This window comes from Callospermophilus lateralis, chromosome X (assembly GCF_048772815.1).
Source record: "Callospermophilus lateralis isolate mCalLat2 chromosome X, mCalLat2.hap1, whole genome shotgun sequence".
NCBI classification, from domain to species: domain Eukaryota; kingdom Metazoa; phylum Chordata; class Mammalia; order Rodentia; family Sciuridae; genus Callospermophilus; species Callospermophilus lateralis.
The window spans coordinates 51,148,723-51,171,955 of NC_135325.1; the positions used below are offsets into that span (position 1 = coordinate 51,148,723).

Here is a 23,233-nt window from a genome sequence, read left to right on the forward strand (position 1 = left end):
TTGAGCATGAAATTTGTTAATACTCCTTTTTTATGTCAATTTTTATTATATGATGATTTTTATTTGGAATAGTAAAAAATAACTAGTTGTTATTACATGTAAATATTATAATGGTAGTTCATAATGCTTTGCTATATACAGATAAATAATACATAATTTTCTTTATCATGTATTTAAAACACAGTAGAGTACTTGAAAAAATGTTAAATCGAAATAAAAACAGTATGATTAATGAAAAAAAAAAGAAAAAAGAAAATCTTGGGCTGGGGATGTGGCTCAAGCGGTAGCCCACTCACCTGGCATGTGAGTGGTGCTGGGTTCCATCCTCAGCACCACATACAAACAAAGATGTGTCCACCGAAAACTAAATATATATATATATATATATATATATATATATATATATATATATATATATAAAGATAATCTTGGAAATAATCTAATAACACAATAATATGGAAGCGGTGGGCTGGGGTTGTGGCTCAGTGGCAGAGTGCTTGCCCAGCATGTGTGAGGCACTGGGTTTGATTCTCAGCACCACATATAAATAAATAAAATAAAGACCCATTGACAACTAAAAAATATTTTTTAAAAAATACGGAAGTGGTTACAATATGTTAGCATACTATAAAGTGTTATGTACAAGTATGATCTAACTTTGAAAAAAAATCATGTACATTGTATGGACATAAGTTTCTAAGAACGAGCCTGGAAGTTAAGTATACACAAACAAGTTAACAGTGATTTTCTCCAGATGGTAGGATTATATGATTATATCACCTTTTGTTTATATTGTCTAATTTTTATGATGACTAATAATTCTTATACAATAATAATTTCTAAAAGTTTAAAGTAAAAAAAAATATGCTTTGTACACCATGACTCTTATCTGGTAAAATTATGCAATTGTGGAAATAGAGATTGGGAGGTGAAATGCACAAATGAAGTTACTCTATTGCAATAAAAAGATTATAAATGACTTCTTTATTTTACCAAAATATCCTTTTGACATTTTTATAAAAGTAATACACATTTTTTGAGAGAATTTTTTTAATATTTATTTTTTAGTTTTCGGTAGACACAACATTTTTATTTTATTTTTATGTGGGGCTGAGGATCAAACCCAGTGCCCCACGCATGCCAGGTGAGCACGCTACTGCTTGAGCCACATCCCCAGCCCAAAAGTAATACACATTTGTTATAGAAAATTCTTTATAGTGGCCAGGCATGGTGGCACACATCTGTAGTCTCAGTGATTCAGTAGGCTGAGGCAGGAGGATTGGAAGTTCAAGGTCAGAAAATTAGTGAGACCCTCAGCAACTTAGCAGGAACCTGTCTTGTTATGCTTGAATTCAGGACCCCCAAAAGACCACCAGAGACCAAGATCGATGTTAGGCAGCAAAGAGGTGTTTTTATTGCGAGCTAGCTCGGTCCTCCGTGGCACACAGCAACTGGTGATGCTGAGAGGCCCTGAGCCCAGGGTTTGCAGCAATTTGATACACTCTTTGGGCAAGGCAGGGACCCCACATACATCATAGCATCTCCTAGCAAATCATTGAAGCCAGATTTAAAATTAGGTAGTCAGTGTAGTTAGGTAAATTGGGTCTAATATCATATCAAGTGAAATCTAAAATGGAGGCCATGACAACTCATGGAATGTTAATGAAGTCCCAGAAAGGCCCTAGGCCAAAGTCCACCCCAAAGAAATGTTAATGGGACCCAGGAAACAGCCCCCAACAGATTTGGAGATAGTCCATCCCAAAGAAGTGATAGTGAAGTCCTTCCTGCCCAGATTACTTGTTTGGCCCACCTGTGTCCCAACCCTTCCCCTTTACATTCCATCACCAAAACTATAAAAAGGGGAGACAACCGCACTTCCACGGATTCCACCTCTTGGGTCCCCTTCTTCCTCCTGGAGAAGTCTTTTTTTCTGCTGACCTTTAATAAACTTCTAATTTCTACTCTGACCTTGCCTCAGCGTGCTCTCTGGTGTTATTCAACATTGGGGAAGCAAGGACTCATCACCGGTCAACAGCCGTAACATCATCACACACGGCGGGAAAATCATAAAACAACTCTAAAACATTAGCACATTCACTGGCGGGAACAAGTTGAGTAAGGGTGATTGGTTACTTACAAAAGAGGGATTCCTTTGAATTGATTGGTTTAAGCCATGAGGGGAGTACTGCTGAACTACATGGTTTCCCAACATGTTATCAACTACCATAAACTACTGGGAGGGTCATCTAGCATCTCAGGTATTTCCCTATCTCATGCTGATTGGTGGCTGCTAGGGGGTTGCTATGGGTCCCCACCTAGCCTGACTGAGTCAGGGACACCTGGTGCAGCAGATCTCTCCTGTTATTTGTAGATAAACAACTCAGCAGGGTGGGTATGTGCCTAGGAGTGCTCTGTGGGTCTTTCCAAGGACAAGGGTCACACCCCCTTCCTTGGACAGGCTTTGCTCTGAGGTAGAGGCTGGTTTTTCAGTCTCAAAATAAAAAAAAATTATCAGGACCTGGGATGTGGCTCAGTGGTAAAGTGCCCCTGGGTTCAATCCCCAGTATCAATTTTTTTTCCTTATTGGTGGATTTAGTTGACAAATAATAATTGTACATATTTATGAGGTACAACATGAAGTTACATTATACATATACACTGTGAGATAATCAAATCAGGCTAATTAACATATTCATTTTTTTGTGGTGAGAGCATTTAAAATCATTTTATCTATTTTGAAATATACTTCTTTTTTTTAATATTTATTTTTTAGGTATAGATGGACACAACATAATGCCTTTATTATTTTTTTTATGTGGTGCTGAGGATTGAACCTGGGTCCTACTTCTGCTAGGGGAGCGCTCTACCGCTGAGCCACAATCCCAGCCCATAAATATACTTAATTCTTAACCATACTCAACATGCTGTATAACAACAGAATCTATTCCTTCTGTGCAACTGAAGCTTTGCCTGAATTGTTTTCAGTAAGGTATACACTATATTCCAAAAATTATCAACATGACATTTTCTTTAAGGGTACTTTATGTTTTAAAACATGGGTTTTGGAAATAGACCTATATTCAAATCTGGGCTCTATCATTTATAAATATGCTACTTTAGGAATATCATTTAATGTTTCTGATGTTCAGTATTCTTATCTGTAAAATTGGCATAGTACCACCTACCTCCAGAGCATCTCCTTTAAAGGAGAGATATATTAGGTCAAATCATATTAAATTGCCAACATTAGCTTTGACCTACAAAAGTGTTGTTCATATGGATCATTTAAAACATAAAACATGATATCTGGCATGTTATGTGATTAATAATAAATGACAGCTTCAGAAATTATCATGATAGAAGTGAAATAATAAGCACAAACCCCTAAAGAAAAACTCCTGGGAGTTAGGAGCCTATCTCCGTGGTGGAACACTTGCCTAGCATTGCAAGGCCCTGGGTTCAATTCCCAGTACACATACACACACACACAGAGAGAGAGAGAGAGAGAGAGAGAGAGAGAGAGAGAGAGAGAGAGAGACTCTGTCCTTTTTTGAAAAGCAGTGAAGTTCTCAAGGAAGAAGAAGAAGAAGAATCATCATCATCATCATCATCATCTGGAAATCTCTCTTGTAGTTTACATTGAAATGTCCTGACTTTGTGGAAGATGGGAAAGTACAGATTTCCTAAGTTTCAAAAAAGAAAATGAGGAAACTATAAACTATATAAATTAGGACACTATAAAACAAACTACAGAATAATAAGTGTCCATGTTGGCTATTGGAAAAGGAGAAGAGGGAAATGCTATAAACCAATGTTTCGCAAACTTGGTCTAGTAAAAAGAATAACCTGGGGCAGGGGGTGGAGTGGAGAAGAACCTAAAATGCTTTTAAAACTAGTTCCCTGGGCTGGGGATATAGCTCAGTTGGTAGAGCGCTCGCTTGCCTTGCATGCACAAGGCCCTGGGTTCTAATCCCCAGCACCCCGCCCCCCCCCCCAAAAAAAAAAAACCTAGTTTCCAAGCTCATACCCAGACACACTGAATCTACAAAACCTCTAATTAAACAAGTACTCCCAAATGACTATAATAGTCAAACATGTTTGAGAAGCTGCCATACAAATACCTTGTGACTTTCAAGAAGGAAAATAAACTCATCATAAGCTCATGGATGAATATGAGGTGAATGATAGCACAGGTAATATTTATAGTGATAATAAAATTAGAAAGAGTCAATGTAAGGAGGCAGGATGGGGATTGTAGCTCAGTAATAAAGGTGCTTGCCTAGCATGCACGAGAATCTGAGTTTGTCCCCACCACCACACACTCACACAAAAAATGCTAAGGAGTCCATCAAACATTTATTAATTATGATGGGTGTTGTGGAGCATGACTGTAATCCCAGAAACTCAGGAGGCTGAGGCAGGAGGCTCACAAGTTTAAGGCCAGTCTGGCACCTTAGCAACACTCTTTCTCCAAATAAAAAATAGAAAGGCTTGGGGATGTAGCTCAGTGGTAGTGCACTCCTGGGTTTGATCCCCAGAACCAAAAATAATACATATTTGTTAATTACTGTGGCAATTTTAATGTATGTCCACAACTTCTTGGATATGGCTCTCTCTAGAAGATGAAACTTAATTTCCCCTCAAGTGTGAGTTGGATTTAGTGACTTGCTTCTAAAGAAGAATATAGAAGGGGCTGGGGTTGTGGTTCAGCAGTAGAGCACTTGCCTAGCACATGTGAGGCACTGGGTTCGATCCTCAGCACCACATAACAATAAATAAAATAAAGATACTGTGTCCAACTACAACTAAAAAATATTTTTTAAAAAAAGAAGAAGAGTATAGAAAAGAAAATAAATAATTTTGTAGTACAGAAATCTGGCAAACAGTTCCTTAACCTACTAATCAAGGTTAATAACTCTAGTAATAAATCATGTTGATGCAATGAGAAGCCATAAGAAAGGCACCTCAAGCTAGGCATGGTGGTGTATACCTGTGATCCCAACAAAGGAGGCTGAAGCAGGAGGATTGGAAGTTCAACGCCAGCCTCAACAAGACCTTATCTCGCAATAAAAAATTGGCTGGGGATGGAGCTCAGTGGTAGAGCACCCATGGGTTCAATACCCAGTACCACCAAAACCAAAGAGAGAGAGAGAGAGGGAGAGAGAGGAAGAGAGAGATTTAAGTTTTATATTCTTTCCAAAATATCAAGGTTACAAAAGACAAGGAAAGGGCTGGAGATATAGCTCAGTTGGTAAGTGCTTTCCTTGCATGCAGAAGGCCCTGGGTTAGATCTCCAGCACCCCGCTCCCATAAACACACACACAAAAGACAAGGAAATACTGAGAAATTTTCAGGGATTGGAGGAGACTAAAAAGACATAATTACTAAATGCAACATGATATCCTGGATTAGATCCTGGAATAGAAAAAGAACATTAGTGGAAAAACTAGTACAATTTGAATTAGGTTGGTCTGTAGTTTAGCTAAAATAATTGTACCAATGTTAACTTCTTAGTTTTAATAAATGTACCATAGTAAGATGTCAACATTAGGGTGAGACAGGTAAGGAGTGTAAAGGAACTTTCTACTGTCTTCACAATTCTTCCGTAAATCTGATATTATGTAAAAATAAAACTACTGAAGAAAAATGTAATTTTTCAAGTTAGGTGGTAGATGTGCATTTCATGGTTTTATTATTCTTTTCTTTTTGGTGGGGGAGGGGGGTACTGGAGACTGAACTCAGGGGCATTCTACCACTGAGCCACATCCCCAGCCCTATTTTGTATTTAGAGACTGAGTTGCTAAGTGCCTCGCCATTGCTGAGGCTGGCTTTGAACTCAGGACCCTCCTGTCTCAGCTTCCAGAGCTGCTGGGATTACAGGCATGTGCCACTGCACCTGGCTTATTCTTTATTTTCTAAGGCTTCAGTGAAAGAGCATGTGCTTAGCATGCTGTAGGCCCTGGATTCAATCCCAGAACCAAATACAAATATTGGACTTATACAAATTTATACTTCCTCCAGCACTCTATGAGAGCACCTGTTGGGTTTGGGAGTATAGCTTATTGATAGAGCAAATGTTTAGCATGCAAAGGCCCTGGGTTTGATCCCCAGCACACGCGCACGTGCACACACACAAACACACACACACATGTTTGCTGTATGCCAGAAATATTCTAAGCACTACACATGTATTATTTCATTCAATCTTTTTTTTTTTTTTGGCAGTACTAGGGATTGAACCCAGAAGTGCTTTACTACTGAGCTATATCCCCAGCCCTTTTTTAAAAAAAAAAAATTGTCAGGTGTGGTGACACAACACAACTGTAACTGCTGTGACTTGGGAAGCCGAGGCAGGAGGTTCCCAAGTTCAAGGCCAGCCTTGGCAATTTAGCGAGGTCCTAAGCAATTTAGTGAGACTTTGTAGCTCAGGGGTAAAGTGCCCCAGGTTCAGTCAAAATAAATAAATACATTAATTAATTTCAAAAAGTTATTTTGAGACAAGAGTCTTGCTAAATTGCCCAGGCTGGCCTCAAACTTGCAATCCTTCTTTCTCAGCCTCACAAGTAACTTGGATTACAGGTATGCACCACCATACCCAGTTTTTTTGTTTTCATTCTTTTTTTTTTTTTTTTTAAGACCAGCACTCCCATATTGCTCAATCTTGCCTCAAACTCCTGGGCTCAGGCAATCCTCCCACCTCAGCCTTTCCAGTAATTGTGATTACAAACAAGCATGTACCACCACACCTGGCCATTCATTTAATCTTTAAATAATCCTATCATTCTAAATTCAGAGATCAGAAACCCTTGGGATTTGCCAAAAAAAAAAAAAAAAAAAAAAAAGTCCAGAATCTGAGCACAGGAATTTAACTTTAGAGCTATGTTCTTAGACACTAATGTTATCTTAATTTGAGAACAATGTCAGTTGTCATCTAGTTTATTTTATAAATCATGCACAGTAGCATCTTTGAACAGTCTCTAAGTTCTAAAGCAGTATATTACAAATGGGCCAAGCAAATAAGTTCCCAGAAAAATGCAGGTTAGCATATGCTGGAAGAAAGAAGAGATAATTAAAATTTATAATTAGCGCACAGAACAACATAGCCTGTTTGACCTATATATTGAGACTAACTCTCAGGACATGGTCTATGGCAACGTGTGACACCAAGGGATAGCTCTAAGCAGTTTCCATTTGACATTAAAAGCCGTCTAAATGCCTGAAGCTTGAGTAATTAGAGGTATGCACAGAAAAACCTAGAATTTATATAATTTAAATAATGTATGTATTATACAATTTTATATATTATAAAATGACTTTTTTTTGGTACTGGGGATTGAACCCAAGGGCCCTTAACCACTGAGCTACATCCCCAGCCCTTTTATTTATTTTTTTTTTATTATGAGACAGGTTCTTGCCAAATTGCTGAGGGTCTCATTAAATTGCTGAGGCTGGCTTTGAACTTGTAGTCCTCCTGCCTCAGCCTCCCAAGTCACTGGGTACAGGTGAGCACCACCACGTTCTGACCAAAATGGGTTGACTTCTTCAAATTAGAAATCAACCAAATACACTGGGATGTAAAATTTTACATTAATTGAATGTATGCATTTACTGTGAATGAGCTTACTTATAAATATTAATGAAAAATCATGCAGCTCTGTGAGGTGGCACAAAATGTAATCCCAGCTACTGGGGAGGCTGAGGCAGGAGTATCAAAAGTTCAAGGTCAGCATGGGCAAATAGCAACACCCTGTCTAAAAAAAAAAAAAAAAGGTAAAAAAAAAAAAAAAAAGCCAAGTGCAATGGCACACACCTGTAATCCCAGTGACTCAGGAGGTTGATGCAGGAGGAATATAAGTTCATGACCAGACTTGGCAATTTAACAAGGTAAAAAAAAAAATCATGCTGGGATTGAGTTAAAGGGAATACCTTTTTTTTTAAATTTTTTATTTTATTTTATTTTTTTTAAAGAGAGAGAGGGAGGGAAAGAGGGAGAGAGAGAGAGAATTTTTAATATTTATTTTTTAGTTATCGGCGGACACAACATCTTTGTTTGTATGTGGTGCTGAGGATCGAACCCGGGTCGCACGCACGCCAGGCGAGCGAGCTACCGCTTGAGCCACATCCCCAGCCCACCTTCTGGTTTAATTATAAGAAGTTTCTTCATCTTATCTTTTAAAAACAATTGTATTACATTTTCTGGTAAACAAATTCTGTACATTCTGGCATTTGTTGTTCTAAATTAGGAGAATTCATACTTACTTGTGATATAAGTTACATCCATTAGCTCACAACTTGATTATAAAGTTGAAAGAAAAAAGGAAATAAGAGAAAATGAAATAAGAAGCAAACCATTTAAAATCTTAAATCTTTATTTTTAACTTGGATTTTGGAAATATGTGAAGAAATTTGGAAGCTAAAATGACTTTTAAGTTACAAAAGTTAGTGGTAAATAAATTCCTATGCCTTTTTCATATCCACAAGTGTTTTATTATAGTACATGGAACTGTCTAGTGCCTTCAAGTATTTATGTTTTGCTTTTATTTTTTGTCATAAAGAGTTTATTTCAAATAGAGGATATTCAAGTATGTTGAAAAGTTGTTTTTTAGACCTACTAGAATCAGATAAAGTCAATAAGTGGTTCTGAAGTTTCTCCCCTACTTTTATACACTTTCATCTGAAACAGGGGCTCACCAAAGCACTGAGAATACAACTCTGGGTCATGATGGAAGCAAATCTGAATATGAGAAAAACTCTCTCTTCAGGATTTCTACTTAGTCTGCAATACAAGAAGACTAACTGGTGTTTGGAAATTAACATTAAGATTTTAAGTTAAGGATAGTTAAAATAATTCCAATTGGTCTAAATGTATGAACTATTGCTTATTCAGAAAGGTATTAACAAGAATAGCTAACATATACTGGGTGTTTACTATGTGCCAGCATATAGTCTATTTTCTGTTGATATAGTAAAATACCTGAGGCTGAGTACAGGTTTATTTAACTCACAATTTTGGAAGATTATAGTCCATGATTGGAGGGTCCTATCTATTTAGCCTCTGGTAAGGGTCTCATTGGCTGTGTCACATCATGATGGATGACATCATGAGGAGCTCATGAGAGGAAGAGATCACATGGTGAGACAGGAAGCCAGAGAATAGGGAGGGGGGGTCATGCTTACTTTTTAAAACAATTCAGCCTCTAATGAACTAATGGGATAGTATGTTAATGTACTCCTTCCAAGAGTACCACCCCTAATTTGTCCTAACTGCTTTACACTAAGCCCCACCTCTTAAATGCATCAACACTTCCCAACATTTTCACATGGAAAACCAAGCTTCCAACACACGAATCCTCAATGAGGGATACACTCAAACTATATCCAAACCATAACAGGCAGGCACTGTGCTAAGCATGTTATAGGCACAATATTCTTTGATTCTCACTATAACCCTGTCATATAATTGAGGGCATAAAACCTTGATAAATTGTTCAAGGTCCCATAAGTGGTGAGAGCCACTTGAGTATGACACCAAAGCCTGTATTTCAAACTACCACATTATGATTTTTCTATAGAACATGGATTGGAAATGTGGATTTTTTTTTGAAATGCTTTTTTTCTTCTTGTCCAGAAAGATTCTACTAGAGTCTGGAGATCTACCTGGCATTTAGAAGGCTCAAGGGGGTAAAATGATTTGTAAATGTACCTTAAGAGAACAAAATGTGTTTCCCTAATCTTTCCTTCCATTATAAATTGGCAATTGGGGGGGGGGTTACTGAGATTAAACCTAGGTGTACTCTACCACTGAGATACATCCATAGCCCTATTTATTTATTTATTTATTTATTTATAGACAGAGTCTTGTTAAGTTGCCCAAGCTGACCTCAAATTTATGGTCCTACTGCCTCAGCCTTCCAAGCAGCTAGAATTACAGCCATGCATCACCATGCTTGGCTGCCTATGATCCTTCATTTTAAAATACAGGAGTATTTAAATTGTGCCCTATTGTTTGAGACTTGAGTCCTTTGAAGAGAGAATCACTTTAAACTTAAGACTATTCCATTTTTTAAACTTAGTTTATTTAACCGGGTGGCAAACATGCCTGATATTACATACAAAGCCTTATGTGTAATGTGCACTTTTTTTCTGGAGGAAGGATCCACAGCTTTTGTATTTTATTATAGTTTGCAAGTTGTCCATACCTTCCAAAGAGGTTAAGATAGATTATTTTAAACCACTGTTTGATGGAGCAGAACAAAAGTAAAAGACTGAGAAGTCCTTATTGATAAGCAATCAATTGGCACTTTTTTGTTGTTGTTTGTTTTTGTACCAGGGATTGAACCCAGGGGCACTTTACTGCTGAGCCACATGCCCAGGCATTTTTTTTTTTTTTTTTTTGAGACAGGGCCTCACTAAGTTGATTAGAGCCTTGCTAAATTGCTGAGGCTGGCTTTGAATTTGTAATCCTAACTCAGCCTCCTGAGCTGCTGGGATTACAGGTGTGCACCATCCCTCCTGGGCTGCTTGTGAGTTTAAGTGTTAAAACCTAAGAAATTTTGCAATATTGGAGAAATTTCACCAAGTTTTCTGAAGCAGGGATTGGAGATGAGGGGAAATCCTTCCCTGTCACTTGAAGGTTTTTTGTTTTTTTTTTAAATCCCCCCACTACCACAAATCTAGGAGGTACTCACCCACAACTTTGGTCCAGAACTTTTATTTTCTGTCAAAGTTTATCTTAAGCCCCCATGTATTTTTGGGAAAAAGAAACAAAAAAGTCTGGTTTAGGGCTGGCTTATACTTGGCATACAATATTCAATCCTGAATATTGTGGGGGGAGATGTTCTGGTTTAAAAACTCTTGCACACATGGTCATATTATGTGCCCAGCACTATGCGAATATCATTTTAAAGGAAGCAAAATGGAAAAATTAGGATTGAGAAATTTAGGAAATGCTTGGTCTAAAATAAGCAGCTTCTGATAAACTTACTACTGATACACTTTATAGTTACAACGACAGAAGGAACATTATCTCTGGTGTCCCAGCCATCTGTATTTCTTATTTATAGATTCTTTTCCTTCCTAAGTATTTAATGATTTCTCTACTTTTGACCATTTAGTTGCCTCCAATTTTATAATATAGCCTTTTCCTTCTCTTAAGGTAGTCCTGATTTCATAGGAAAAGAGGGTAATTTTGTCATTACTGATATGACATGACTTCTATCAAAATGTAATTTAATTCTGCTATTTTCTTAATATTTGTAGTTATACATGGACACAATACTTTTATTTATTTTTATGTAGTGCTGTGTATTGAACCCAGTGCTTCACGTGTGCTATGCAAGCACACTACCACTAAGCTACAACCCCAGCCGCTTATTCTGCTATTTGAACACTTCTTACGTATATTATAGGATAACTGAGTCAAATTTCTTTTGTGGTGCTGAGGATTAAATCCAGGGCCTCATATATGCTAGGCAAGTGCTCTACCACTAAGCTATATCCCAGCCATTTTATTTTGAGACAGGGTCTCACAAGTTACCATGAATTTGTGATCCTCCTGCTTTGGCCTCCTCAGTAGCTTGGATTACCTGCATATATGCTCCACTGTGCCCAGCCTAAATAAAACTTTTTATGGAAAATATTTATTTGTAGTATATAAGTGATAGAGTCACAAACACAGGATATATGCACACACGTTTATTTTAATGTAAATCAAGATGAGTGGATATTTAAATAAGTTGAAAAGCCGTAATATGGAGTTGACTGAAAACACTGGATTCCGAGTCCCCAAAATGTGGAAAATCCAAACCTATACAAGCAAAATTTAAAAGAAATGATTTTGAAAGTCTTGTATCCATTTAAACCAACTTTGCAGAATTTATATGTAACTCTAATAGTTTATAAATGACATTTATAAATGGATAAAATATAAAATATTAAGAACAATTCATTATTTTAAAAAACTTGACTATTATTATGAACCAAAAGCAAGGGCTATATTTGCAATATTATACAAATAACTTAAAAAGTATGGCTCTATATTTCTTCTAAAGTACTTATGCTTACCAAATATTTATTATTTAAAATGCTGCTGTTATTATTTTGTGGAATATCTGCATCAGAATTACAAGTGGCATATTATAAATGCATATTTCAAGCTCAGGAATTGAGATTTACATTAAGTAATCCCTACCCCATTCTGATGTGCACTAGTTTAAAAACAGCTGATATAAAGGATAATATTAATTTTGGAAGGCTGCTAGATCAGTTTCCCAAATGTCTCAAATTACTAGGAGGGCTGGGGATGTAGCTCAGTGGTGTAGTGCTTGCCCAGTATGAGCAATGCCCTGAGTTCAATTCCAAGCACTGAAAAAAAAAAAAAGGTAGTGGGGAGAATCACTTGGACTTCTGTAAAATATACAGACAACTATTGTTCTCCCCTAGATAGGAATCAGTGTTTTGTTATTTATTTCAGATGGGGCCTTGCTATTTTACTAGGCTGGTCTTGAACTCCTGGGCTCAAGTGATCCCTATCTCCTGAGTAATGGGGACTATAGATGTGTGCCACTACACCAGACTTTTATTTAGCAAATATCGTACTATAAGTCCTAAAGCCACGGAACTGGGGGGAAAATAGCTTCAACTACCAACAGAAAAAACCTTGGTTATTTTCACATTGATTTGCAAATTTCAACCTGAGATCACATTTCCAGGCAAGCACTCTATAACTGAGCTACATCCCAGCCCTACAATAACTCATCTTTCTGGCTTTAATTTAATGGTAGTCCTTCTCCAGTCCAAGGCTAATACCTCTCCTGGTGTGACCCTGAACAATTTCCCCATTTGTAAAATGAAAATAATAATACCTATCTCATAGATTGTTTAGGGTTAGATGAGGTCAGTTAAGTAGGGCTCCCTGCAGAGAGGCTGGCACAATGAACAATAGCTATTATTTTATCAAATCAAGCTCCCAGAAACTGTTTCTACTTCCTCCCATTCAATTCTCCAACCCACCTGCCATCTGGTTTCTGCACCCACCATTCTAAATAAACTGCTTTCACTAGGTTCACCAATTGTCAAATCCAAATGACAAATTTCAGGCCTTACCTGATTGCCCTTTCTTAAGTTCTAGACACTGCTGACCTTTCTGTCCTTTGAAACTCCTGTCCTCTGGTTTTCTTCAATAGTGTAACCCAGTTTCCCCATACTTCTTGGATCAGGTTTTTAAAGTATCTTTTATGGTTCTTTCATTGCTTATGTTTTCAAATTTTAAAAAGTATTTTAATTTTACCAAAGCAATAAATACATATTTATATGACAATGGCAGGTACCCAACAAGGCCTTCTCTGACCATTAAATTAGAATCCTCATCTCACACCCTTTCACATCACTTTTATTTTCATAATACTTCTCTCATTATCATTTTTTTCTACCTCCCCTACTAAATTCTAAACTATTCAAGAGAGGGAACTATGTTTTACAAAATCACTGCTGCATTTAGAGCCTCTGGAACTATGCTTAGCACTAAATTTAATGAATATTTATTAACTGACGGACAGAAACATCCCATCCCACATCTAATCAGTTACCAAGTTTTATAGATTCTACCTCCTATATTCTCTCAAATCTCTGCCCACTGTTCTTATCTTAAAACGAACTCATGGGGGCTGGGGTTGTAACTCAGTGGTATAGTGCTCACCAAGCATGTGTGAGGCATTGGGTTCAATCCTCAGCACCGCATAAAAATAAATAAAATAAAGGTATTATGTCCAACTACAACTAAAAACAAAAAATTTAAAAAAAAACTCATGCCTTGCCTAAAATGACTGTCACAATCATTTCCAGTCCTATTCTCATAAAATTCACATTCTGAATTGCTACTAAAGCAATCCAAGTCTATGAAAAGGTCCATGCTGCTTTTAGGATAAAATCTAAATTCCTTAGAAAAATATCTAGAGCTTCCCAGGGTCTGCATCTTTTTTTTTTTTTTTTTTTTTTTGAGAGAGAGAGAGAGAGAATTTTTTAATATTTATTATTTTTTAGTTTTTCGGCAGGCACAACATCTTTGTTTGTATGTGGTGCTGAGGATCGAACCTGGGCCACACGCATACCAGGCGAGCGCGCTACAGCTTAAGCCACATCCCCAGCCCGGTCTGCATCTTAATTCTAGTTTTGGTTCCTACCAGTTTCTTCCATGTGCACCATACTCTAGCCACCCCTATTTATAGTCACATGCTCTTTGCACATTCTATTTTCTCTGATGGAATGTTATCCATTCCCAATGATGCCTTCTTTGTCCAGCTAACTACTAGTTATCTCTGGGAAGATCTCTCTTAGCTCCAGGGTTGGTGTTAGATGTCCCTCTCTGTACCTTCAAAGTACACTGTTTTATATTTTATCATTTTTCATACTCTCACATTTACTTGTCCAACACTAGATGGGTACAAAATAATCAAGAAAGGGTAAATGAAATGAAATCCACCAGTCTCATAACCAGGTCTTCAATTCAGACTTTTTTTTTTTTTTTTACCTTTTCTGCTTCTATACCTTGATAGCTTTGTTGCTAAACACCCCTGGAGAAAAAAAAAATCACACAATAAATTGGTACCATTTAAAATTAACAGTACCTCACTTGTGCATTAAACACCCAGTAATCCTTTGATGGCTCTCTAGTCAGCTCCAGCTCCCATTTTCCTCAGTGACCATCAGAAAATAAAAACAAACAAGCAAAAATGCTTAAACAGAAAGGTTTTGAGTGAAGTCAGCCCCTCCATTCCACCTCACTCCTAGAAGCATCAAGTCTGAAGTACATCTTGCCCAATCTTTTTGTATACTCTGTAAATATGCAAACACAGACTTGTTTGTCCCCTAAATGAAATCAAACCCCACCTATTCTATAACTTTGTAAGCATAGGCCTATTTATCTTCCATCTTAGGACTACCTCTTTTTTTTCTAATTTTAAGACTACCTCTTTTATTCTTCAAAGCTTAATTTCTTGAAAAGAGTGGTCTATGATCTCTATTCATCATCACTTTCTCACCTCCCATCTATCTGTTCCTCACCCTGCCTCTGGCTGCATTTCAATCTCACTACTCTGCTCAACCGCTTTTGCTAGCTCAGGTAACCAGGAACCTTCTCATTGCCAAATTCAAAAGCTGTCTCTCAGACCTGATTTTACTTACATCTCTGGCATATATGGTGTCTTTTTTTCTTTCTTAAAACTCCTTCCTCAATTTGAGAAATACCTTTCTTCAGTTTTTCTATTTCTGATGGCACATTATTGGTCTTCACCAAGATTTGGTCCTTCATGCTCCTGGGTGATTTCACCTCTTCACAAGGTTGCACAAATCTTAAGCCTTATAGCTGGCCATACTTCAAACTCACATGCTTCCAATCAAATAGCAATTTCCCCTACCTTCCAAAGGCCCTCAACTTTTACAGGGAATGGTATCACCATTTACTCTATCACCTAAAATCAGAACCCTAGGTTCCACTGTCTCTTAGTTTCCATTATCTATCTCTAAGACATACTTCTCATTCCATCCCTACTGTCATTGCCTCAGTTAACAGTTAGGTTTCCATCACCTCTCATCTATCATCAGTCCTCTCTACTCTAGGCACATTCATACTGCTGCCAGAGTGATTGCTCTAAAATAAGCATTTGATTCCAAGGCTTGGGATCATTTTATTTATATATATATATATATAATTTTTTTTTTTTGATGGGGGAAGTACCAGGGATTAAACTAAGGGGCACTCAACCACTGAGCCACATCCCCAGACCTATTTTGTATTTTATTTAGAGATAGGGTCTCACTGAGTTGCTAAGCACCTTGCTTCTGTCTCAGCCTCCCGAGCATCTGGGATTATAGGCAAATGCCATCGTGTCCAGCTGGAATCATTATATTACACATGTTCCATATATTCCAGCCATCCAGAGCTACCTGTAGTTCCAGGGATATATTTTGTACTCCTAAATATTATGTCCTTTGTTTAGATTGTCTTGCACCCCAATCTCTGATAAACTCCTTATACTTCATGGAATATCATTTAAGGGTCTCCTTATTGCACAAGCAGGGTTCAGAACTCATTATTCTTACCAAGAAATCTTGTAAATAACCATTTACTGGAATGACCATTTTTATTGTCTATTTACATATCTCTCATTCTAGACCTTAAGTTCCTTGCTATATCATACTTTTCTGTATTAGCATGTGTTGAACTGCTTGATAAAAACAGATGGCTTGATGAATGCTGAATGAATATCATGTACCCATCCAATTTCCCAAACTAAAATTCTAGATGTTACCCATATCATGTACCCATCCAATTTCCCAAACTAAAATTCTAGATGTCACCTTCTAGTCTTCCTTTCTTCATCCCCCAAAGTCAATAGATCAAAGTCTTATTGATTCTACCCCTTCTAAAGAAGTCTCAAATCCATTTCCCTCCTCCCGACCCCAATACTCATGGCTCCATTCCCCCTTACTTGATCTAGATTTGCTCCCATGCAAACCATTCTCCACACTATTACTGGAATTTTAAAATTTTTTATTACGAAAATAATACATAATTGTAAAAAAAATTCAAACAATACAGAAATAAAAACACAATACCCACCTAGTATACATACAACCATGTAAACCCCCTCCCCTGCATTCCCATTCCCCAGAGGTTATCATCATGAACAATTTAGCATATATCCTTTCAGACCTTTTCCTTTGCATATACAAGTACATATAAACACATATAAATATACACACATGGTTTTGTCTTTTACAAAAATGGGATCATACATGTCTGTTACATATGATTCTTCAATTTCTTTCTTCATTAGATATACAGAAAATTTCTAAAACACAAATCTGATTATATCACTCCTCTAGCTTTCAGTTTCCATAATATAAAATTCATTAATTAGCATCAAATTCAAAGCTCTTGATATGCTTCCTGCCCATCTTTCAGTCTCATCTCTAGCCATTCCGGCACTGAAGAGACTGAATCATAAACCACCTAAATCCTTTCTGAAATAAGGCAGGTACAAACAAACAAACAAACAAACTAGGAACACACTCTGCCATTTCTAGATTTTGGCCTTTTCACTTCATGTTACACTCTGCCTGGACTTTTCCATCTGGCAAGCTCCTACTAATTTATTCTTCAATAATCAGCTTAAAATTACCTCCAGGAAGACTTCCCTGACTTTTTTCAAACATGATCACTCCTCTATTTTTCCCTATCCTTTATAGCTAGCTTCTTAATTGCACTTATCTCACAGTACTATAATGATTTATTAACATGTTTTGAATTCCCATTCCCCTCCCACAGCTTTATCCCTTTGAGTAAAAGGAATGTGCCTTATTTATCTTTGCATCCCAAGGATCTGATAAAGTGCTAATCATAGAGCAGATACTCAGTAATACATCTTTTGAGGGTTCAGTGATTCTAGGAACATTTACTGAGCAGCTATTTTGCACAGAACCATATCCTAAGCATGAAAAGAAACAGAAGACACAGTCTTTGCCCTAAGGAACTTACCATTTACCTAACATTTCCCCTGTGGGGGCAGGGAGGAGGAACAGAACACATTTACATGGCAACATATCATTTCTGACATACAGGCTGTTTCAGAGGACTTAAGTCATTTGCCTCAAATTCTTTAGGAACAAGGCATTGTATAATCAAATAAATAATAAATTAATGGACAGTCTGTCCAACAGGTTTGTTTTTAAAGTGTGGTACAAACCCACCAGAACCCAATTCTCTGTTCCAGCAGGAGTGTTCTCATCTATTCCAGCCTGCAAATTAGAAAATTGAAATAATACCATGCTTGGAAAATTTCTAATATACCAAGAGGACATAAAATTATTAATCCTTTCATAATTTCTCCTCCTTCCCCAGGGAAAAAGTATATCAAAAGTAATAAATGGAGTTAAATGAGGGCACTAGAAAAGAGTGAGCTTGCTCTCTCTTTTTGGTAGTAGTAGGGGAGGAAGCAGGTTGCTTTGTTTCAAATCAAAGGGTGACATTGCCCCGAGAAGATCAGGAGAGGTGATTTAGTATCATTTACCTATTATTAAAGGCTAAGGTGTTAGTTAATCTGGTGATTTCAGGATCAGACACTGTACAAATATGAACAAATTGGGCAAAGGTGAACCACCTAGGCTGGAGAACAGGGAAAGCTGACCAAAGAGGCCCAAAGGAAGCCTCATTCATCAGAGTCCAAGTCACTGTCCCCAGCAATGGAGTGGAAATCCTCACTGTCCTCCTCGTCCTCTGACAGGTGGACCTGGCTTAGTACACTCGGCCCAGAGCGCTGCTCTTCCTCCTCATCTTCTTCCTCCTCTGATACCTCATACCCACCGATGCTGCTGAAGCTTGTGTCTTGGGTGTTCGACTTGGGATCAGGCTCCTCATAGCTCCCATAACTGAGAAGAGAAACATGTCATCTCTCAAGCTCGGGCATTGTCCTCTAGCTGACCATTCCCATTCTCAGTGCCACCAAGGGATCAGCCCATCTCATCTCCCCTGGACACTAAAGTAACTGGTTCTGTACTGTTCTACATGCCCCTGAGAGAAAAATGATCCTGTTCAAAAACATCAACTTGCCAACTTCATATACACAAAAACAAAACTCCCCTACACATGAACAACACACACTGCCAACTAACATGACCACAGACGCTCTGACAAACTCAAGATTCCATCTACCACTTATACTTAGGCTCACCTATGTATCCAAATTTAATCAATAATCTTAAAGATGCTCTCTTTAGTATATCTCATTTCTATCCCTCTTTTCCATGCCTACACTGCTTGCCTTGGCTCAGTCCTTTGTTATCTCTGGCCTTTACTACTGAAATAAGTCTTCATTCCTCTAGTCCTGCTCTCCTCCAATTAAATCTTCATGCTTCTGCCAGAGTGCTCTTTATTTTTTGTTTGTTTGTTTATTCTGAATTTTACTTAAAAAAAAACACACAAGTAATGCACGTTTACTATTTTAAAAAATTTAGAACATACACCATAAAAAAAGAAAAAAAAAAAAAAAACACCAATAACTCCACCATCCAGAAATAATCTTCTGGTATATGACCTTGCAACTTTTTTCTATGCACTTTAGATGCTTAAACATTTATTTAAAATTTACAAGTGAGATACTCTACATGTTCTTCAGGAATCTGCTTTTTTCTCTAATGATTATAATGAACATCTTTCTGTGTCAATAAACATGTCTATAGCATAATTTTAATAGCTGCATGGTATTCTGCTGTATAGGGCTGTAACATGATTTATTTAACAATCTCTTACTAGGACATTTAAACTGTCTCCAATTTTGCCACTATTAGAAACAATGCTGTGATGAAGATCCTTATACAAACATCTTAACGAAGGTGTTTTATTACTCCAACAGAATAATTTCCTATATATGGAGTTTTGGGGCCAACAGGGATGTACATTAGAAAAATTATTTATAGTGATAAATTGTAATACCTCTCTCCCATTCACTGTATTTTATCAATTTACATTACCACCAGTAGTTTGAGAATGTCTTTTTCCTCACACTCTTTCCAACATTGGGCATTATCATCCATTTTAATCTTCACCAGTCTGATAGGTTAAAAAACTGCAATTCAATTGTTTTACTGTATTTCTTTGATTATTAGGTAAGGCATTTTTCACGCATTTATTGGCATTTCTTTTGTGAATTATTAATTCATGTCTTTTGCCCATTTTCTTTTGGGGAACAAAGCAATCTTTCTAAACTGTAAATCAGATCATACTACTCGTATTCAATGCCTAACCAAAACTTTTAGGTACTGCAAAATGTGGTCCTTATCTATCTCTTTAAATCATTTTTTAAAACATTTATTTATTTAGCATTGCTGGAGATCAAACCCAGTGCCTCATGTATGCTAAGCAAGCACTCTACCACTCAGGTACATCACTAGCCTGTTAAATCATTTCTATTACATATCTTACATGGATCAATCAAAAGCTCCAGCCACACTTATCTATTTGTATTCTCTAAAAATATTTCATGCCTCTGGGTCCTCAAGAATTTCCTGGTCTTTGGAATGTCCTCTGCTTTCTTCTTTATGTAGCTAATAAGTATTCATATTTCCCGTAGTTACCTTCTTTAACCAGCTCCCTTCCCCCCCCCTTCCCCAAACCCCAGAAAAATCCCATAATTGCCTGCCACAGTGCTTTTTATGTTACACTGTGTTTTCCTGTTTACCTGTGTTAGATTTCCTGTAGACTAAACTTGTTAAAGGAAGGAACTACATCTTAGCTAAAATAAATATGATTCCTAACTGCTTGCTGGCTGTATCATATGTATATTAAATCCAACATACCCAAAGTCAAATTCATTTTTCTCTCTTTCCTTATCTCACCCTAATACCATTATTCCTCTTTGCTATCTTGGTAACATTCTCTTTCATTATTTACCTGACCTCCTTACCTTCCAACTCAAATTATCTACCTTTTAACTAACTCTTAAAATAAATATGCCCCTTCATTTTCCCTTCCTCCTAATAAAACCCTGTTGATACCCTCATCATCTGTCCCACATTGCCCTAAGAGTTATGTAACATGTAAACCTGATGTTAATTCCTTTTTCTTAAAGTGATAATTCCTAATACCCATAGAACCAAACCCAAATGTTTTTTAGCATGCTTTAGATCCTCCACTAACCTCTTGCTACTTCTGGAACTACTCCCCAACAATCTCCCTTTGCTTTGGAATACATTTTATGTTTTATTTTTGTGCCTTTGAATATATTGTTTTGTCTGTAAAGACCTACCCATCTACTGCCACAATATCTACTTAGTAGACTCTTATTCATTCATCCCATAAGGCCCAGTTCAAATGTTCTCTTTGTGAAACTCTCCCTGATTACACCAAGCAGAATGAGATGCTCCTTCCTCAATGGTGTCTTGACACTTTGTACCTACTTATGTTTTAGCACTTATCACATTGTATTTGTAATGATTTGTTTGTGTCAGTCTCTTCTACTAGAAGAGCTCCTCAACAGCAGGATATATCTTGCTCCTCTGGTTCCCCAGGGCCTAGAACAATGCCTGGCCTTAGTAGGTGCACAGGAAATGTTTGCTGGATGAAAGCAATCTGATGCTAGACCCTTTGACATCATAGCTGGGCACTGATGCCACAGCCCTGTAGCATGTTGCTGCCCATTACCTGATGTTGCTATCCTCCAAACCATGGGAAGCCTCCCCACCGTCTCCCTCATAGGACATCATGCTTTCTTCATTTTCCATGCCCATCCTTGTGTTCTCCTGAAGCAGGCGGGGCTGTTTGGGTCTTATACCACCAGATGCCACATCTGAGTCACTTCCACTTTCACTCAACTGAATAGCTGTAAAAAAAAAAAAAAAGACAGATTCTGGTTCATTAAAAGATAAACTGGGGGGCTGTAGCTGTAGCTCAGTGGCAGAGCGCTTGCCTAGCATGTGTGAGAAACTGGTTCGATCCTCAGCACCACATAAAAAATAAACTAATAAACAAAAATATTGTGTGTCCCTCTACAACTAAAAAAATACTAAAAAAAAAAAAAAAAGATAAGTGGGAGTGGGTGTGGGAAGGACGGTGGAATGAGACAGATATTATTACCCTATATACATGTATGATTACACTACTGGTGTGACTCTGCACCATGTACAGTCAAAAGAAGAAGTTTGTATACAAAAGTACTCCATTTATATTCAATTTGTCAAAATACATTCTACTATTATGTATAACTAAGTAGAACAAATTAAAAAAAAAAGATAAACTTGGCTGGGTGTGGTGGCACATGCCTATAATTCCAGCAGCTCAGGAGACTAAAGGATTCCAAGTTCAAGGCCAGCCTCAGCAATTTAGCTAGGCTCTAAGCAACTTAGTGAGACCCTGTCTCAAAAAATAAAAAGGGGAAAGGGTGTGGCTCAGTGGTAAAGCACCCCTGGGCTCAATCACAGGTACAAAAAAATAAATAAATAAAAAGATAAACTTGGCAGAATTAACATGTTTAGCTTGGTCTTCCAAAATCAGTTATATATATATGCGCCAGGGCCGAGGTAGGCTGGGCGAGGAAGACTCTGATGTAGATATTGAAGGGTATGAGGAGGAGGAGGAGGATGGGAAACCTAAGACTCCAAACCTAAGACTCGTCTCATATATCTACATAGGCATTCCTTACCTCAGATGCCTCTCTTGTAAAATGCCTAGGGTCAACAGTGGAAAGATCTAGTTTAGTATCTGAATCTAAGTTAACAACTTCCTTTCTTCATTTCAGTCCAACCTATTTCCTATATCCCCTCCATTACTTCCCCCTACTACTGACATTAATCCAGAAACAGTTATCTTTTTTCTTAATTTCCTTCCCTGTTGCCACATATAATATTTCATTCTCATCTTCAGCAAATATCCAAATCCAAGTTGCCACTTAGGCATTGCCTTTTCCACTGTTGTCTACTATACCTGCTGTGTTGTGTTTCTCAGTTCCTCTAAGGCTAATGAACGTGGTCATCCTGTGAGTGCTTAGTATGTCTCATGTCTGTAAATGGGACGTCAATAAAAAAGGCAGCTTCTGGATAATAACAAATGTGGCCAAGAACTTATAGGAGCAAATGCAAAGGAACAAGACTTACCAGAGAAAGGATTGTCTCCTTCTTCATCACTCCCAGCATCTTCCTCATCATCTTCTCCTTCAGACATAAGCAAGTCCTCATATAGGACACTGGCTTGAGGCTGTTGCACAGTTCCTTCTTCTTCATCTGCAAGATCACCATCTCCTTCTTCACCTTCCTGAATGAGACCAGGGAGGGTCAATGCCCCATCAACTGACTAAGTAAGAAACCAGAAGCCACCTCCAGTCCCATACCACCCCCCTTGCTGCCTCACAAGAAGTTAAATAATTTTGGTGGATAGATTTGTTTAGCTGGTCCAAGGATTAAAGTTGGATCAGGGCTCACTATGGAGACACTCTGATTATCACCTTGGGATTTGGCCTGCCCTGTACTGTTGGGGCTCCTATCATATAAGGGTATAATGTAACCATAAGCTTTCTGTAAGTATACTCACTGGGGCTGGAGTCTTAGGTTTCCCATCCTCCTCCTCATCATCATACCCTTCAATATCTACATCAGAGTCTTCCTCGCCCAGCCTACCTCGGCCCTGGCGCATCTGAGTAAGGAACACAAATAGCACATCATTGAGGGACGTGCATGTAGGGGGAGT

The 23,233-nt window shown here is 37.7% G+C and overlaps 1 protein-coding gene across 6 annotated transcripts in view; it reads right to left on the minus strand.

Annotated features, from left to right (window-relative positions):
• Positions 1 to 14,527: 14,527 nt before the first annotated feature.
• The window catches only part of Taf1 (TATA-box binding protein associated factor 1), an 80,525-nt gene continuing 71,819 nt past the window's right edge, over positions 14,528 to 23,233 (minus strand). For 3 of the 6 annotated variants that reach the window (XM_077107543.1, XM_077107546.1, XM_077107544.1), the window contains exons 36-39: positions 23,078 to 23,179; positions 22,645 to 22,801; positions 21,197 to 21,374; positions 16,533 to 18,426 (exon numbers count right to left, since the gene is read on the minus strand). In XM_077107543.1, coding sequence (XP_076963658.1) covers positions 18,207 to 18,426; positions 21,197 to 21,374; positions 22,645 to 22,801; positions 23,078 to 23,179 — 657 coding nt within the window. In that variant the 3' untranslated portion in view covers positions 16,533 to 18,206. Of the gene's footprint in view, positions 14,571 to 16,532; positions 18,427 to 21,196; positions 21,375 to 22,644; positions 22,802 to 23,077; positions 23,180 to 23,233 lie in introns of those variants that run through there. The other 3 variants (XM_077107547.1, XM_077107545.1, XM_077107548.1) reach the window with 2 other exon arrangements.